The sequence below is a fragment of the Scatophagus argus genome, chromosome 24, assembly GCF_020382885.2.
Source record: "Scatophagus argus isolate fScaArg1 chromosome 24, fScaArg1.pri, whole genome shotgun sequence".
Taxonomy (NCBI): domain Eukaryota; kingdom Metazoa; phylum Chordata; class Actinopteri; family Scatophagidae; genus Scatophagus; species Scatophagus argus.
In genome coordinates this window covers 1,828,259-1,847,832 of record NC_058516.1, presented here as the reverse complement: position 1 = coordinate 1,847,832, position 19,574 = coordinate 1,828,259, and the positions used below count along the sequence as shown (strand labels likewise).

The 19,574-nt window shown below is 44.4% G+C and overlaps 1 protein-coding gene and 1 long non-coding RNA gene across 10 annotated transcripts in view; both read left to right on the top strand.

Annotated features, from left to right (window-relative positions):
- zeb2b (zinc finger E-box binding homeobox 2b) overlaps positions 1–3,886 on the top strand; it is an 86,165-nt gene extending 82,279 nt beyond the window's left edge. For all 4 annotated transcript variants that reach the window (XM_046382920.1, XM_046382923.1, XM_046382921.1 and 1 more), the window contains one exon: positions 1,714–3,886. In XM_046382920.1, coding sequence (XP_046238876.1) covers positions 1,714–2,285 — 572 coding nt within the window. In that variant the 3' untranslated portion in view covers positions 2,286–3,886. The remainder of the gene's footprint in view (positions 1–1,713) is intronic.
- A 4,123-nt stretch (positions 3,887–8,009) lies between these two features.
- Positions 8,010–19,574, top strand: part of LOC124055324 — a 166,900-nt gene continuing 155,335 nt past the window's right edge. For all 6 annotated transcript variants that reach the window (XR_006842614.1, XR_006842612.1, XR_006842613.1 and 3 more), the window contains exons 1-4: positions 8,010–8,345; positions 8,449–8,530; positions 8,651–8,721; positions 9,549–9,701. This is a non-coding gene — a long non-coding RNA (uncharacterized LOC124055324). The remainder of the gene's footprint in view (positions 8,346–8,448; positions 8,531–8,650; positions 8,722–9,548; positions 9,702–19,574) is intronic.

Genomic DNA, 19,574 nt, shown 5'->3' with positions numbered 1-19,574 from the left:
TTGTTTTTTCCAAATCTTATCAGTATGAATATTTATATTTTATGTTTCCCCTTTTCTCCTTCTATGCCTCTCTGTTTAACCCCAACACCTAACTTGCTTCTTCATTGACAGGGTTGAGATGCCAACGAATGAGAAAGTTTTGCTAATGTGTGTGTGATGTGTTTAAAGATTTGTGTGTTCCTCTGTAAAATGAGAAAAGGAGTTTGAGATTTTAAACAGTGTGGAGGCTCTTTTGGAAAAGTGTAATCTGTAATTAATGCAGGTAGGCAGGCTAAGGGGGACTCCAGCTGTCTTTTCAAGTGATTGTGCTCTTTATTTTCCAATCATATCCTGCCATATGAACCATTTTGCTATCTTAAAAGACACACATCAATTCACCTAGATATATGAAGCCTGCAAAAGGCCCCTAATGCCTTTATCAGCTCCATTATTGGCGATAGATCACATCAGCAGAGTCGTGCTCAGAAGCTTCAGAGCACTGATAACTAGTCTTTCATTATAGTTATTATACAGAGATTCTCTTTCACTAGGTTGCATCATTTATTTTATCCACTATCTGTAGCCGAGCGCTCTGCGTTTTATGCAGCTTCATGTTATCTGTTTGGACATGAAAGGGAGGGGAGGACGCACTGTCAGAACAGCGCGTTGAACCGTTTTTAAAAAAGGGCGGGTTATCTCCACAGCGGCCCCGCATCTTGGACGGGACGCCACGCTTTAATGTCAGCGTCGCTGTGTGTTGTTTTTAACAATATTATGGGGCTCGGAAGTGCAATAAAGTGCAGTTGAACTTGCCAGATGTTGGACAGAAGTGCAATTTGAAAGCTTGTTGGCTGGTGGACCCGAGTGTCAGAGGGGAGTCATGTGATTTGTGTGAGCCAGGCAGCCATACTTCCACACGTGCTGAGCAGCAGAGAATGAGAAAAGGGAGTGTTTCCAGCCAAAATTAGATGTTTGGGAGCTTATTAGTCGTAGCTTTTAAATAGATGCAGGTAGAAGTAGGTTCAGAGATTCACAGAGTGTTTTGGAGTAAACTCTAAGTGTAACAGCAGCCGTGTGGCCACATTACAAGCCGGAGGACATTTATTTAGCCAGACAGTTTATGGCCCTGTGTCATAAAACTATCTCACCCTGCCCTTGTGGCCAGCTTGGGTTTCTCATTTCTGCCTTGGCATCCAAAGCGTCCTGTCACATTTGGTAGACGGAGGAGCCCCAGCCCAAAACCTAATGTAGGGACAGGCGTCACCATGAACTTGAATTGTGTTTGGAGATAAGCAGAGCAACCCCTCGGAGCCTCCCCCTTCCCTTCAGCCCATCTCGGATTTGTTTACTCCTTTGTCGCGCCTTCTCTGTTTGTTTGCTTTGCAGTAGTTTATTTATGTTGCATTCATCAGTGTGGCACGCAGGCCTAAAATAAGTAGTTGTGGTTAAGTTTCTCCATGCTTTAACCACGGGAGGGAATTTCCATAATGTAGGCCCATGAATGCGAGCGCACTTTCTCATCGCGCTCGCAATTTGACTAAACAAATAGCCCTGAGTCGTAAGTCAAAGTTTGGATTTAATGCTCCGTGATGTCATTTCTACTCCATGCCATCCAATTCATCAGAGTTTTTCCTCAACGTTTTACTTTGTTCTGACTTGTGTGATTTGCTGTAGCAGCAGGACAAGCGAGGCAGGCGACTCACGTCCCCCGTTCTGTGCTTTGTGTGTCCGCAGGCAAGAGGCCGCACCAGTGCCAGATCTGCAAGAAGGCCTTCAAACACAAACACCATCTCATCGAGCACTCCAGGCTGCACTCGGGCGAAAAGCCTTACCAGTGCGACAAGTGCGGGAAGAGGTTCTCCCACTCGGGCTCCTACTCTCAGCACATGAACCACCGCTACTCCTACTGCAAGCGGGAGGCCGAGGAGCGGGAGGCAGCCGAGAGGGAGGCCCGCGAGAAGGGCCACCTGGAGCCCACGGAGCTGCTGATGAGCCGGGCATACTTGCAGGGCATGACTCCTCAGGGTTACCCAGAGCTGGCGGAGCGCGAGGCCATCCTGAGGCACGACGCCGTGAACGGAGGGATCAGAGAGGGACGGAAGGAAGTGGACGGAACGTACGCGAAGATCGGACGGAGGGACGACGAGTTTGAGGAGGAGGAGGAGGAAAGTAAGAGCATGGACACGGACCCGGACACGTTGAGGGACGAGGAGGAGAACGGAGAGCACTCGATGGACGATAGCTCGCTGGACGGCAAAACGGAAACCAAATCGGATCACGAGGACACGATGGAGGACGGCATGTAATCGGCGAGGGCGTTTTCAAAAGCTTCCCATCTTAAGAGTTTTAAGTTTCTCTCTTTCGGTTCAGTATTCTTACCTGCTCGGTTTAAAACACCGTGTTTTAAGCTGTACGTGCACGTGCCTGAAGCTTCCGGGAAGCTTTCTCTGACGGACTCCTCGCCGGGGGGGTGGGGAGGGGACGATGTCTGCCGAACAAGACGTGGACTCAAAAATCAATCTGGAGGAGGCGTTGAGGCAAGGGAGGCATGAGTTTGTGAAATAAGCTGCATTATGCAAACCGAACAATGAATAAATGAATACATTTCAAAAAATGTACAGTACTAAGGCCTAAAAATATGTGTGGTGCTAACCTCCTCAAATAAACCCCCTGTGTTCCATAGTATTTATAGCACAACTAGTGACTTGTACAAATTGCACTCCGCTTCTATAATCATGAACAAAAATAATAAAAAGTATTGCCTATGTATATATTTATACAGTGTTGGAAAAAGAGCAGTAGTGTGTGCACTACAGTCCTTCGATATTACCTTTGTTATCACCTACCTACCTACCTACCTACAGTGTTGTCTTTAGTTTTGCCATGTTGCCCGGCCACAGACGTCTCCAGCCACACTATTTTAGGCCTCTTGAATCAAATGAAGGAATTTAAACAAAAGACTGTATTGAAGGAGATTTTTTCTTTTTTTTTTTTTTTCAAGAGGATGAAGTTTTAAAGAGACCTTCATTTTAAGGGAAAATTAAGTTTATGGACAGATGGTATGGGAGGGGGGGAAAAAATGAAGGACGAAGCCTTTGTAAGGTGTTTTTTGATAAGAAAAAAGAAGCCTTATATGCAAACCTTTTAACCTGTGTGTTTTCTGCAAGTGCCACCCTCGTATTGTGTAAAAGGAAGGTTAATTTTTTTCACCAGCTTCAGTATTATGAAATGGTTCACCGTTGTTCTTTGAAGCATCCGTGTCAGTATTAAGACTTATAGGCAACAGTTCCTTAGTTTACATTATGTCGTGCAATGTTTTCTCAGTTTCTTTTGTCAGTATTACACCAAACCATTTTTTTTTCTTTTGGAAACAACAAATTGCATTCATTTTATTTGTAGGTTGAAAAAAAAAAAACATTATTTATGTGGCCCATTTTATATTTCCTAATTTTATTTATTTCATACTGTTGTGTACAGTACTATAGTTCTTCAATATATAGATATATTTTAGTAAAAAGGAACATGGTGTCGATCATAGGGGCAAATTTTACGTAAAGAGAGCATTTATTGTGTTTTGAAACATTGTGAAATGCGAAGTTTAATCTTATTTTATTTTATTTCTTTTTATTTTCCAGTTACTGGAAAATTCCAAATTTGGGAACTTTTATACAATTGTGAAAACACTGTATTTTCGACTGAAAAAAAAAATTCCACTTTCTTCATCTTTGTTTCTTTTTTTAAGCTAAAAAAAATGAAGAGGGACTGTTAAATACTATGTATGATATCATGACTGAAGAAGAATCTTTCCTGAAATGTCTTTGTAAAAGTATTATTGAATTCTTAATTTGTAATTTCTCTTGAAAATGACCCTGCTCGAATAAAAGTAGCCAAATTACAGAGTACCAAACCCTCGGCGCCTTCATGTTTATTCACAAGAACAATCTGTGAGGTTTGCTTGGCAGCATCGGGCTCGAGTCACTTTAAATTCTGTCCAAAGTGAGAAAAACTGGAAATCTGTCTTTTCTCATGTCCAGTTTAAGCAGGAAAAAGTCCCTGCTTCTCATTATTATGTTAATTACATGTAGTTTTGATTCACATTTTGAGGTGGATGAAAGTGACCCCTGCCCTGCTGCTGATTATGTCTCATTTAGACGATAAAGTAAAACCAAATATGTGTTCCACATCTTTTCACCTGTTTGTTCTGAAATATTCAACATGTTTCTTACTGTCAGCAAATCCCAGAAAAAGACCAGACTGATTCTTTTAACAACACCTCACACACACACCGCCCTGCCACCTGAATGGCACAGAATGTGTGCTGATCCGCCACCGAAAATAGTCCCCAGCAAATGCCCCATTTCCTCATGTTATAGTTTAAGATTTTTATACCATTTTAAACAGAATGTCTTTGGGTTTTGGATCGTTGGCTGCACAAAGCGAGACATTTGAATGCATCATGATGGACTCGACCAACAACCCATGACAGGCATTTCTCACAGCTTCTGACATTTTACAAATAACCAAACACCACAATCACAGAGCGAAGCGAGATCTGTTCAATCCTCCATCCTTTACCAGCACTTGAAACTTAACTCTGCGCTGACAGGTGGACTCCAGCAGCGGAGTCCTCTCCACTGAAGGAGACGCTCGACTCCATTAGCCACTCGCACCGCGTTATGCAGATTAAAAGCAACATCAAAAGGCCGAGATGAAAGCGCCAAAGGTTGAGCGATGCCAAACATCAGAACACGCTTTGCATATTCCGATTTTCCTATCGATCGCGCGCACCATCGGATCATTCGCAGACCATCTTGCAGATAAAAGAAGGGGGTCTTAAATGATTAGCTGATGAATTTGATGATGTGCCTTGAACCACCTCAACAATTACACACATGCGAAAAAATGAGCACGTCAGGACGAGCAAGGAGGGAATCCTCTGGAGTGCATCACGAAGGGAGAAATTTCAACCTTCCTCTCACTTTCTTGTATTTTACATCTATTAGACTTGCATAAGGGCTTGAATTCATGCAGCCTCTGACTTCACAAGCAACTGATAGGAAGGTCAAAGGTCGAGATGAATGTGATGAAATATTCCTGCAACCCTGGCGTTGAGAGAGGCAGGCAGGGAATTGCTGCATTGGGAAACAGGAAAAAATAGCATTTATTAGAAAATGTAGGGAGGGGGAAACTGGAAGAAAGGTGTAAAAGAAAGAAAACCAGTAGCTGCATGCACATTTGCCAAAAATAGATGAAATGTTGTTCACCACTGAGGTCCAACAGTAGACTCCTGAGCTCAGGAAGAGACTCCCCTTTGCCCTTCTGTCTTGTCTGCATGAATTCCAGTTGTCGCTCTTTAAATATCGGCTGATGCTGATGTTGATCCAATCTCGTCCACACGCTGATCAATACTGCCGCAGACTATTAGCCCGCACTCAAAAGAGGGCGGCCTTTAATTGCAATCAGGCTGCATGATGGTGCCCTGAATTGATTTTTTTGTGCACTTCATAATTTTATTTTTCACGTAAACATGTTTTGACCAAAGTGTTTTGACTGAGTCCTTCTTGTGCAGACAAAAAGAAAAAGAAATCAGAGTCATTTATTGAACTTTCTCGTCCTCATTTTAGTGGGCGATGGCCCAAACTCCACCCATGTGGACCCAAACGCACTGAATAATAAAACCTCCCAAGTTCAATAGACCTTTTAAATATATATAATGTTAAAACACATCTTTGAACAAACTGATTATTCATTTTACCATTTGGTACATTTTTCAAACAGACCTTCAGAGTTTTTAAACAAGACGGCACCTCGTTCCTGTGTTAAACTGTTCAAAATGCAGACCTGTTTTGTCTCCGTTCTCCGGCGTCAGAGCTGTGATTTTGATCTGCTCTGATGTAAAACGGCGTTGGGAGTGTTGCCCGACCCGTAGAACATTTTAAAGGGAGGAAAAACAACAACACGAGCGTGTAGTAGTAATTCATATGAGTGTCATGCAGCCATATGCCTCGGCCAGATTGGTGGTGTATTTTGGACAGCTGAGCTCTAATGATTCACTGCTGGGCTTCGTATAGACCAAAGCTAAGTGTACATTTTGCCTCAGGCTCCTCTGCTGCCTCCACAGAAACACTCAGTCATAAAATCGGCTCGTTTGCATTGAAAACACGCCTCTTTCGTCTTCTTAAATCCTTTACCTGCACTCCTCGTCTTTCCACAGACACAGAGTTAAGGCGCTGTGGCTCTCTATTGTCAGGTCAACTTTATTTACACAGCACGTTAAAAATACAAAACCCGCACATAGATGTGCTTTAAGTAACAGGAGGCTTACAATATGGAAAAAGGGAGGCAGAGCGTGGAACATCAGCAGCAAAATGAAGACGTAAGGGGAAAAAAAAGATCACGCTTTAATGCACAAAATACGAGCGATAGAGCATGACAGAACACGTCGGAGGCCAGCGAGTGAAATTAGGTCTGAGGTTTGGTTGCGACTGAGGATTTGAAGAGTATTTTTTCCATGTTGAAGTCAGTCAGAACTGCACTGGAGAACAGATCAGTCCCAGAAATAAAGACAACGTCAGAGACCGGGTGGTAGTTTTACCTCTGGTGAAGACAGGAACTCTGATGTGTCCACTGAACACTGGACTGTGGGACAGATACTGACCTGGACCTTTTCTCCGGGCATCTCTCCACACTTGCTTGCACAACTTGGATTAAATTCCAAAACAAAAAATGTTCTCCTGCTGTCATCCCTTTTGTTTCATCGGAGGCTGTCGAGGTTGTTTCCAGGCTTTATGCTAAGCTAAGCTAACAACAACCCGACTCCTGGAAAGAAAGCAAATAACTTCTGCACATTAAATCCTGCAATTAACAGACCGCAAATTATCTGTCACATCAGAGGTGGGTGACACCGGGCGGTAAAGGTTGATTTTGGTCCCATATACCACTTGATGCTGTGGAAGGAGGGTTTTGGATGAGGCGAAAGTGGAGGAGACTCTCACACTTTTGACCTCATTAAATTATTTACATATCCCCATATGCCACCCAGACCATTCGCAGGGCACATGAAGGACGGGGCCTGGGCAGAGACGAGAGAGGGAGAGGGAGCACTCCTCGGACCTGGCATTCGGCGAGAGAAAGTTCAATGACATGCAGGGAGGAAAAGCGCAAGTGACCAGCAGGGATTAGCCAATCAGAGCGTCAGAAGAGAAGCCAGCTGTTCATTCTGGCCGGAGCGAAAAGAGCCCCGGAGCAGGTGGTGCAGCCCGGTGCCAGCGGTGCTACGTTTGGGGGGGGGGCAGAGAAGATGATAAAAGGAAGTCATCCTTGCCTAATGTGTGGACGCCACTGCTTTACTTTTGGACTCGGTGTCTTCTTGGCACTTATTGCTTTGCCCAGCATTATTATGCAGAAATATTCCAGGGACACAAGAATATCTGCGACTTGGAAGGAGAACCTCAGCCTTTATTTATGTGCTATTTTCCAAGTTAGATCCAAAATGCTTCACAAAGCAGAAACGAGGAGGCAATTAACTGGAGGTAGGAAAAGCAAAAGCAAGGCAGGAATCACACAAGTGGGATGAAATTGAGTTTTAAAGCGCAAGCTCATCCTCAAACGCTTATTTGATTTTCAGATGAAATAATGCAACTTGTCTGATGTTTCCTCCCAGCCTGTTTCAGCCTCCATTTCCCAGCATGCCGAGTGATAACTAATAATTTTCTCCCCTCTCCAAATCATCGCCTGAACAAATACACACACCTCTGTGTTGTGTTTTCCACAGCCCGGCGTGTGAACTGGAGGTTGACAGTGTGAGCGCCATCGCTGCCTCCTCCTCCTCCAGTGAATGCAGCAGCTGCAGAGCGCCACAAAGACAACAATGCTCCCACCATCAGAGGGGGGCCTGGTGATGCTGGACAGCTCCGCAAAGGCCCCCTGCGTGCAATTTTATTAATGTGCATTTATGGGTTTATATTCTCGCTCCCACCGAAACACCACGTTTGGCACAGCGGAGTCATGCTATGGCAGTGGTAAACCGGGCTCCAGCAGAGATCTGGAGAAAGGACAGAAATCCAGAAAAGCAAAAAAAAAAAAGAAGTTTAATCCTCCTTAACAGCTCATTTAAAATGTTTATTCAGTTTAAATGAGCCAGTGAGCCAACATATGAAACAAATAAAAGCAAAATAATGTATGAAAGTTTAAATAAAGTTGACATTTTGAGGCTCTCATGGTTGAAGAATCCCACATTGGCTGACACTTTGTCGTCCTCGATCGTGTCAATAAAGTTTTTTCAAAGGTGTTTGGCACGTGACAAGAGACGGACGCACCTGTTGAAGGAGGTTGCCGTGGAAACATGGTGGATAACCCGAACTTGTGTGAGTAAAAAGAGCCAAAAACATGACTGAGGGGGCGAGTTGAGCGCTGCAGAGGAGAGCTTTTGTGTTTAATTTGAAAGTTTTTCTGTTGTTTCCGCCGCAGCTTCACGGCGCGTGATGGAAGCTCGTTAAGGGGAAATTAACGACACCGGCTGCTCCCGCGTCTTCCTCTTCCGTTGTTGAAGGTGCAGGACGCCACTGTGGGATTGTGAAATTGAAAGTTCAGAGCCGAAACACAAAGTCCAAGTCTTCTGACTCTTCCTCCATCTCCCTGTTCACCTTCCTCTCTCCGGTTTGTTTATCAGGGCTGACTTTGTGGAAGAGCAAAAGAACATCGAGGACTTCGGCTGGACCCTCAGACACACACACTCAGAAGGTAAATACACACACACACACACACACACACGGCCTCTGGAATGATGTGTGATAGGAACAGGACCATAATAAAACAGCCTCATGTAAAACTCTTAGCTTTAAACTGGCAGTATGACTGATGTGTTGTGGATAAATCCACTCATCCTGAAAACACTTGAGATGTTCAGCAGCCCTGTTTAAGTCCTCAGGTCTTCATTCACAAACAGTTAGCTGTCAGACTGTTGGAAAGGTGTGACTTACCTTCATTTCTTTGAGCTTGTCTCACCTGTTTTCTCTTTAATATTGCGTTTAGGATCAAGGATCAAGGAACTGTTACTGCTCACATTTACATGCTTATGGTAGGAAATTAGGACTCGGGTCCCGGGAGCAATAGGTAGGGTAGAAATAATATGAAATGAAAAGCTGAATAAAAAAAATAGAAATATAAGCTAAGTAAAAATAGAATATATAGGCTAAGAGTAGAGACTGCTGAACTCTAGCCATGACCCCCGTCCTGCGAGGGTTAACCACAACCTCCTCGTAGCATGTTTCCGTGAGGTTTTTTAACCTGTGAAAGCATAACTTTAAAGGTGCGCGAGGGAGAGAAGTGAGTATAATCTGTGAGGACATGAAGTCTTTAAACTGTCGTCTTCTGCTGTGCTCACATCAGGTGAAATCAGTGAACACACAGCGAACTCAACTGCAGCGCCGCTCTGATTAATGAGTGAACTTGCTGTAAAGTAACTTGATAAGCTCAGTGGTCATTTTTCTCTCCGCTCAGAGGTGAGGGAACATAACAGGAAAAACTTCATGTCTTTCATGTTAATTTGGTCGTTTCTGTGCTTTTAGTGGTCTGACTTTTCCTCAAAGAGGAGCACCGACGGCAGTCGCCAGCTCGTCACGTGACCGCAGCGATTTCCTTCGGCACTCAAAGGAAATGATCTCTGTCAGTCTGTCCGCCGCTCATCCAGCCTCCCTCCCTTCTCTCTCTCCCTCTGAGCGGTAAGTGATTATGTGTTTTGCCAATGTGTTTGTGGAAATCTTTGATATGCACAAACACAGATTCTAATGCGCCGGCAACAGCGACTTTTTTGGCTGACGGCTGATTAGGATGCCGGCTCATGGCTGAGTCCATGGGGCCCCAGCTGGGTGCAGGGAACATCGCTCATTACACATTTTCTAGGGGGAGGGAGGCTAATTCGCACCGCGGCGCAGCATGCCGGTGTAGGTGTAATCATATCATTCTAAATCACCGGTCAGTTAGGCGGCGGCGAAGCCTCAGCTCGTGCCAGAGGGCCGGCTGGAGCCTGATTAAAGCTGGGCCAAAGACAAAGTGACACGTCCTTAACCTCATCAGAGGAGACGTTAAGCAAACCATCACTTACCCGTCAAGGTGCGAGGTTCACCCCGCAGAGACCCTCAGCCCTGAATGAATTTTCAGCCTCTTCCTCTCCTTTTTTGGTAAATTAGAGCTTTCTTCTCGGAGGAGCGGCATGCATTTTTTATGAAGGCATCATGGCTGATGGTGGATGGCTGCCTGGGCGTTCCCATCCCTAATACGCCACTGTCCTCTTGATTTAATTAGACGTTGGCCCCCACGATTTTCGACAAGGAAATATCTGCTCTAATTAAGCGGTATACTTCACCAGAGAATGAACAGACAGTGCAATTCAATGCAGGGTTAATGTGGTCATAAAAAATCCATGATTTCTTGCCCTTTGCCCTCCTTTTTTGGCATTTTTCCCTAAATTCTCAAGTAAATGAACTTCAAATGTGTCCTTTCTCTCTCTCCGTGTTTTTGTCTTCTGAACAGGCCAATTACTTTTTTTGGTTGGTTTATGATTATTCATGCTAGAGAGACTCCCAGCCGTTAATGGACTTAGCACTGTTTTGTACTCCCTCACTGGAAATAGATAATTACTCCATTGAGGAGGCAAACCTTTGCAGTCCAACCCTCCTGTTGAAAAGGAATGAATGTAGCGTTACATGTATGTAATTTCTTAAAGGAAGCATTGCCTCTGTAGCCTGCAGGGATTAGGCCTAATGACAGAAGTTAATTATATTAAGAGTAATTTTCAAAAACAGTTCATGAACTGCAAATTATACTTAAAATTGCTCCTTAATGCTCTTAACTGTAATTAAATTGCCTAATATCTTAAGAAAATGAACATGTGGGACAGGAGTGATGGGTTAGGGGAACTTTTAGGGGTTAATGGTCCACAGATGAAATCAGTAACGTGATATTCAGATGGCGTTCTCTTTAAGGACGCACGCGGTGGTTTTGTTTGACCAACATTTAATTGATTAAAACGTTTTAGCCCCCTGTTTTTCAGATCCCCAAGTGAAACTAGTAAAGGAAGTGAAACGTGTCACTTCCTTTACCAGTCGTGTTTCCGGACTCTTGACGATCGTCAGGCTGATATTCGCTCTCGTTTTAGCTCCGTTTTGGTCTCCACCAACTCTTGAAGGAAGCATCTGTCATTGTAACGGCTAAACAAGCAGGGCATTGTGACGTTCTCAGCTAATGGTCGCATCACCAGACGACCTTGTGCGTGTGGACCCTCCTGTCTTCTCTCTCTTGCAGTTTTCGGTGACAGCTTGTGCCCATAATGACACGCCAGTAGTAAATTCATAAATGCATGAGGCGATGCGTCGGCCATGCCACATTGCAGCGAGTCTCACCGTCTGTGTTGCAAAGACTCGCGTTGTGACACGCCTCCACGCGTTTCGAATACAACTCTCGTCCTCTGTGGAACTGGTTTTCTTTTTTTTCTTTTTATTATTATTATTTCCTCCGTCTCTCCTCTTCAAGCCGGCGAAACCTCGACACGTAAAGTGAAAAGTGCTTGAGCTGGTTGTGCGTTTTAATCCTCCAAACGGTTGACGACGTGCATTTTTCTGAGCTCCACAGGAAGAGGAAAAAAACCAGGAGAATTATGTGCATTTGTCTGCCTGTAATTAGGTGTATTTCTTCCCTGAGTTTTTTATTTAATGATTGGCTCTTACAGTGAGAGGCGAGTACTTTTGAAGTGCAATGATTCTCCTCTCAGGCGACTTAAAAGTTGGAGGGGAAAGGGAGGGATGAAAAAAAAAGAGAAATTGCCGTCATTCTGTGGCTTTGAACGACCCTTAATCTGTACAAAATTTAGGTTTGCCTTGCTTTTTCGAGATCAAAGACTCACGAGAAAGTATTATTCAATCATAACTGGTATGTTAAACCAGCAAAATGCCATTGTTAAAGTACTTACAGGAGGTTTTTCACCTCAGAAAGAGAGGGATGGAAGCTTTCCGAGTCATGCCATTTGTGCAACTGTGCATATTAAATCTACTTGGAATTCCACGTTGCTGGGACACTGTGTTCTGTGTGGCTGAAGTGCTTGTGTGTAGATGTGTGTGTGTGCGTCTCTCTCACACACTCGCATGCAAAGCTATGCATGCACAAAAACACACACTTGCGGTGTCTTCCATCTCCGCTGTGAAGCCAGACCCCCCTCGGCTTTTCTCACTTGTAATCATGTCCAAATTTGCACAGGAAGGCAGGGGGAAGGGGAGAGCCATGTGAACTTGTGTGGGTGTTTTCTGTCCCCCCACCCCTCCCCTTTTATTTATTTAATTTTTTGCAAGACAGGCTTCTGATCACCGCCGATCTCCGACACCCGAGATCCAAATCACCTTCTGAAGCCTTTCAAACGCGGAGCTCGAAAACATTTTCCTCTCCGTCCTTTTTCAACTGAAAGTGAGACTTATCTTTGGGAGGGAGAAACGCTGCAGCTGCCAAGTAGCAAGCACATGAAATATGAATGTAAAGAATGCGGAGAGAAGCCCTTGTTTCTAGAAAGCCTCGAAGGTAATTGGTAAGCAGCAAGTTGAACAACCTGCAGGAAGCTCCAGAGATATTTGGATGAATCCAGCGTCCAGTTGCTCTTTTAAAACCATTAGCTTCACCGTATGAAAGTGTGTGAAGCAAACGTGCAGCGCATGTGATATACTGATGATGTTTGTGTTTGATAAAAGCAGGAAATACGTATGAAATAAGATTCAGCTGCTTTTGCACAATTAAAATCTCTCTTTGTAGTTTGACGTTTTCAGTTTGCACAACTTTAACTCTTGTATTCTCTGTTTAATCTCCATCACATGTAATTTCTGCAGAGCGATTACATTGTTATGTTCTTTCTGAAAGATTAATCACCTTGTATTGACTTGCTCTGGCAGTATTATTTCTTTTATATCCATGCTTGCCAAGCTTATTAGACCTGAGCTGATAATTGAAATTTGCTCTGTCACTCCTTAAACCCCGAAAACCTGTGAACATTCGGCGCTAAAATTAATTCAGGTGCTGAAGCCGCTTCAGTACCTGCACACCTCTAAGAAATCAGACCATCATGTTCAAAGTATTTTCAAATTTTTACTGAACTATTGCATTTCACCATGAAATTGCGTCAGATTTTGAAAGCCGTGTTCTTGTTAGGCTCGACATGTACTTGGCTTCCTCCTGCACATCTCCATTCAGTGCTTGTGTGCTCTCGGACAGCTTGGAGGAGTTTGTGGCACTCTGCGTAAGTGTGTGTTAGTGTGTGTGTGTGTGCGTGTGTGTGTGTTTGGGCCCACCTTGGCAGTGGCATTAGCTATCAGCAGGGCCCAGCCGGCGTGCTAGCAGTGAGACCGTAGTGTTTGCAACAAAGCCGGTCTGACTGTAACGATTCACATTTGTCCCCTGGGCGAAGCGAGGTGGAACCTTCCAGGAAAGAGGCTCTAAATGGATCTGTGGAGGACGGCGTCGAGGGGTGAGGGTGGCTGCAAAGCTGCGCAGCCCGCCGCCATGTGTGCTGAGGAAGTCTGCTCGCCACTCGGACCAACGCTCACCACACGCAGCCAGGACGTCTGGCCAACATGTCACACGAGACAATGAGATGGAGGGGGACTTCATTCAGAGCACTTTGTTTCTTTTTCTCACTTTGCTTTTCTCTTTCGACGTCGTCCGCTACCTTGATTTCTTTCTTTTTCCTAACAAGCATCCAGTCTTGTTTCTCACCCTGATCCACTTTCTTTGTCTTCCTGAGCTGAACAGAAACAAAACAAAAGCCGCTCACAGCTGACCCTCTTGGCTGAAACACATGGCCGTCCTCCACTGTGAAAGTTTGTCACAGAACTTTTCTGTATTATCATGATGTGTTTCTCATCAGCCGCCCTCATTTGCGTGATCTTGCCGAGCATCAATCTGCTGTCGGTGACGATGTCGGTGAAAGAGCCGCTGCCTCTGATTGGGTATGAAGGGTTTAAATAGCTGCGTGGCTCAGATTTCAGGGTGTCAGGGCCTATCGGTTGCGGCAGGGAGGATGATGATGATGATGATGGTGATGGTAGTGGTGGTTGGACTGGGTGAAGTGGGTCAGGTCCGAAGTGAGTGGACAGGCGAATGACACGGGTGTGTGATGTGACCCGTCAGCGGTGGGGTGGATGGACCCGGGGCAGCTCTCTCAGCCCCGCCTGTCTCGGCCGATACGGGACGCCGGTAGCCACAGGGCAAACAAATCAGAGGAAGTCAGAGTGACGCTGGCTGAGAAGTTTACTGCTCTGCACTTCACTGCACTTCGTGTGCACTCTCAGAGCTGCGGCTCTGCTGCTGATTCATCACAGGGTTCGAGTGGTTTCCATCGAAATTCTATTTCTTCATCTTTCTTTCCTCTCTCTCACTGTATCAAACTGCAGATGTTGATTTAGGGCTTATGTTTGGTTTTACAGTTAATTTAAGCCTCTTTCTGTCTTTCTTTCTTGCTTGCTTAAAGGTTCTGTTCTCTCGTGCACATTTAGAGCTTTAGCGTTAACATTTTACTTCCTGACCCATTCAGTCCATTTATATCTATGATTTCCTGCTGTTTTTTTGTGCATCTATGTCCCATTCTTTCCATCAAACTGGTAGATTTATCTCTTATTATTTCTCAGTAGCAGGCATCTGATTCCACATTTTTAGAACAGAACACAGCAGAATAAAAATAAATAAAACTCACACCTGTGTCAGTTCAGGATCAACATATTTTAAATCTTTCCAAATTGTGTGGTGGGTTTACCGCAGAACTACAGGGCTGGAAGTCTTTGACCATGATATTAGCTGGTGTCTTCTTGTCTCTGCCTAAACAGGGCATTTGTAGCCACAGGGCAGCAGCATATCAGAGGTGATCAGCATGATGCAAGCTGAGAGGACACACACACACACACACATTCACTCAGCCCCACTTTGTATTTGTTGCAGGCTGGGAGTCAAATCCTGTTAAAATTCTTTCAAAAATCCACAACCTCAGGAAACGGCTCAAGCTCCGCTGTCAAATGTAGGAGCAAAGTGAGAGTGAATGCTGCACTGATAGTACACATAACGGTGTTTATATCTGTGCTCGGGAGGAATTAGATCAGGTGAAATTTCATCTTAAAGGGAAAAACATCCTCCTCCGTCTGTGATTCAACAGTTGTTTAAGAATGACGTGATATAATTTACTCCTCGGATGAGCGCGCTGTCCGTCAGCCTGTGTCGCCATCTGTTTGTCGTACTCAGTTGCTAACAGTGGGAGTGTTGGAAAAGCAGCTCCGGTAATCTGGTTTTGGGTACATTTGAGCTCTGGTGTGGGCTTTTGTTGCTGCGTCTTGTACCTGTGCGTCACCTTCGGCCTGCTCTGGTCCATTTTGTCTCCACGTTGGTGTGGGATGAGATAGCACACCTGCGACGAACCCTTGTTTCAGTTGTCCGTTAATCTGCAGATTATTTTCAAGATGAATAATTTTATTGTCTGAACGATAAAATGATGAAAAATTGCTCTTCATCTACAGTCATTAATGGCTAACCTCTGATGAGTGGAAGCTCCACTAGATAATCTTCTGCCTTGTTTACAACCTGTCTGATTGTCTTTAAGTCTCTTAAAGCAATGTCACCCACATCTCAGCTGTTACTGTCGATAGAGATGGCAAAACCGTGACAGAACGATGAAGCAGATAAACATCTTTTCACCCCCACGATGTGTTTGTCTTGAGTTTCAGTAAGGAAGGAATAGAGCTGTCAGAAACGCTGCCGAGTGCAAAGAAAACATGGCACAACGGAGGCCGACGGCTCCCAGGATCAACCAGCTGAGCTCCGGCTAAACCCAACAGTAACGACTTGAAAAGATTTTTGCTAATTTGCGAACGTTTTCTTTGCTGCCGTTGAGTCTCTGAAGGCCAAGCCCAAAAGACTTTGGGATTCCAGTCAGACTTGAGCGATGATTAGATTGCTTTGCCCAATTCTTCTATCTTCCGTCTCCCAGTGCCTTTAATATGCAAATTATAGGTATGCAAAGCTCTGATGCTTTTATTTAAAAGACATGTCCTCAGGCGATAGCAGTGGGCTTCCAGGGAGAGCTCTGTTTTAGCATGAAATAAATAGTTGTTAAAGGGATCACACAAGTTCGCAACTTGGAAGATGAAAAGCTAATTGACATGAATAATTTATTTGTATTGCAGTATCTTAAAGATATCAAATAACCGTGGATAAATAAAACTTGAGTTCAAGCATAATATCGAGCGTCGACGGGGCCTTCCGAATATTCAGAGGGAATTACATCCTTCAGATTAGTTGTCATCCTTTAAACTCATAATGGCATTTGTCCTAAGGTCACTCTATTGCAATTATCAAATATTACCAGAATACTCAGAGGTATTAAGAATAATGATCTGAATATGAATCATTATGTTGCTCCTGTGATTCAGGATGGTAATGCCAGGTTTTGTTGGGGGGGGTTGGGGCGTGTGAGCGGATGAGATTGAAACTTGTCATTAGGTGTACAGTCAGAGAGGTGCAGAATGGATGCTGTTTGGCTTTGGTTTGTTATTCCACCTCTTTACAGTCCTTTACTTTTCAGAAAGCCTCTCATACAGTTGGATTCTATTCAGAGAGTTTGTGTCTTCAGTTGCTCGCCTGAATCACGAAGGTCAAAGGTCAACATCAGATGCTTACCAGCAGCCTGGGAGCCGAGAGGGGATCTGCTTCAGGGTACTTTACAGGGCATAAACGTCTCTACCTGATAAAAGCTTTTGCTCATTCAACGCTTTTTCAGGACCTTTTATTTCAGATTAACTGGCTGATTGTGATGGTCCAGTACCCAGAGATTATCAATTTATCATCACATCGGATTGGTATTTAAGCAAAATATGCACTTCTTCCCCCTGAATTCTGTCTGTGGTCCAATCAAATCGCTTTTCTGTGATCAACTGACATTTTCTCGACATGACGAAGCCCGCCCACCGGGCCCTCCGCCCGGCCGACAAGCGAGCGCTCAAAGTGTTTTAAAATTGCAGTTTGACCCCGGCACGGAGGAGGTCCGCACGCACTCCGAGTTTAATCCTACTCCATATCTCTGTTGGCATAGTTAGAATTCAGAAGTGCTCAGCTCTGACTGGAAGACCCTTCTGATTAGAGAAAGCCCACAGTGCTCTCCATTGTTGTTGTGAACTTTTGACTGCGTGGGCCGGCCCTCGACAGTGGCGAGCTGCGCCGAGGAGTCCGCAGCGGGGCGGAATATTTGACATTTCTCCGTGATGACAGCCTTGTTACTACTCTCGTTTCGTACTGTATGCATCCTCCCTGTGTGGACCCACGTCTCCCGTGGCAACGCAGAATCTGATTTGGATGACAAATACTTTCCGGCTTTGGAGTGCGGACTGTTTTGGCAAACTCCACCCAGCTCGTAGTCAAATCGAGGCCTGAGCAGTTATTTTCAAGGACTGTTTGACATACGCTGGGTGTAAGTGTATCCTTCAGGGACACAGGACACGGTTAGGATGAAGTATCAGAAGCTCTTTTCTGATATACTCAAGTGGCGCGGGAGCAGCAGGACCTCAGAGAATAAATGTCACGCGTCACCCTTTTATTTTGACTGTTGTCACATGAATAATCTCACCACAGCTTTGGTTATTTGAAACCCCTCAAATTACGTTTGATGAAGTGTTAGACTCTCCACGCTGATCCAACAAGGCAGTTATTCTGAAAAGGCTGACATTTTGGAGATTTGAGGCTTTTGTTTGACAGTGAAATTCAGTGTGTGTGTGCAGAGCTGTGATGCAGTGTGGCAGCAGTCTTATTGTGAACGGGATCAGGTGGACAAAGGGACTGAGATGCTGAAAATTAATCCTGCTTTTTACCCTACTTATGCGATAGGTGTCCGTGCATATTCCTGCTGCATTTTCTTTCTTTTTTAAACTTTTTCTCTAATCTAATTTGATTTTCTTTTTTCGTGATATTTACATTTTGTGGGTTTTTTTCACCTGGATTTGTAAGAGCTCCTCTCACTGTTATTGTTGTGTATATGACCGTAAAGAACTTGAAAAATCTTGACACACTTTCTAGTAGACCCACCACCACTTTTACCTGCAGGTAAAAAGCAGCTGCTGCTGCTGCTGCTGCTGCTCCAAAACTCAGCTTTTAACTGCTGAATTCGCCCTCTGCAGCTGTGACTGCTGCTGTCAGGGATGCTGCTCCTACAGTAGTACTAATACATGAGTACCTGTTAATCAGTGGTGGCAAGTAACAAAGTACATTCACCAAAGTATAATTTTTACACATTTGTTTTTCCCATCCCATGTTACTTTCTGCTGTGAATTTATCTTACAGTTTTAGTCGCCTGCATTTCTACTTTGTAGCTTTTGCTTCTTCAGTTTAAGCCGAGTACTTCAGTTGCTACTCCTGCTACTATCACTGTGTCTACTGATACTGCTGCTGGTGGTGCTCCTCCTGCATCACATATCTAATCGATGAAGTTGACCTTTCGTGGTTTGGTTTGTAGCATTCAGTCGGAAACGTGTGATTTCTGTAGTTCACAGAAATCACTTTCTTTCGGCTTGAGATTAAAATGCGCGCGAGGAACTGAAAGTACGGAGGCCCTGATTCAGCAGAGCACGTTTAATATCCACTTTGTTGAACATCTAAGCCACATTTTCCATAGGCACTGACCCAGAGGAGGTCTACACGGGTCCGTGTGTGCTGGTACTTCAAAACAAGCGAGCGATCGCACAACCTCTCTGCTATTAAATCACACTCCAAGTCCTAAAATATCCTCTATTTTGAAGTCCCGCAAAGCTCAAATGGAACCCAAAGCGATAATTTGAAGCAGGATATGTAACCTCACTGCTCTCCTGGACCGAATAGCAAGTGTTAAATGAGAGACGAGTGGAGTCTTTGAATAAAGAAATACATTCTTATTGGGGAGGTGAGGGGCTGACAATGAGCCCCCCTCATCTCCTGGTTGAGCCTGCGAGAGGCCGACTTGTTCATCCCTTGTTATGCTGCTAATGTGTATGATTTAAGGGGGAATTATGCACATCTCAATGTGCCTATAAATGACATTATTCATGCACAGGTGCTGCACTAAGCAGCTCCTGAATGATAATTAAGATAATCTTTCTCTTTCTTTTCTCTTCCTTCACGCTCGCTCCCTCCCTTTTCTCACGGATCCACTTTGTTCAGGCAATATCTCCTGTGTCAATACCTCGCTAGACTGCAGCCCCTCTCCCCTCAGCCATTGTCTGATCCTTATTCAGCACTAAAACCCGCACTAACAAGTGAGACCACGTCTATGTTTCTCCCCCGAGCCCGACGGTATTTCTGAGAAATAACGTGCCAAGTTGAATTAAAGTGAGAGAATGAAAAAAAAAAGGAGGGGGGGAAAAAAAAAGAAAAAACTTTTGCAAGGCAGAAACTTGGCTGCAGCATTCCCGAGGGAATTCACCGCGCAATGAATTTCTCAAACGAGAATATGAAGACATTGATGTCGAGCACTTTGCATATGATAAGCTCTTTTTCCATAAAGAGAAATGATTAGTTTTGGAATGGTTAGGAAATGTTTCTCGGGGAAAAAG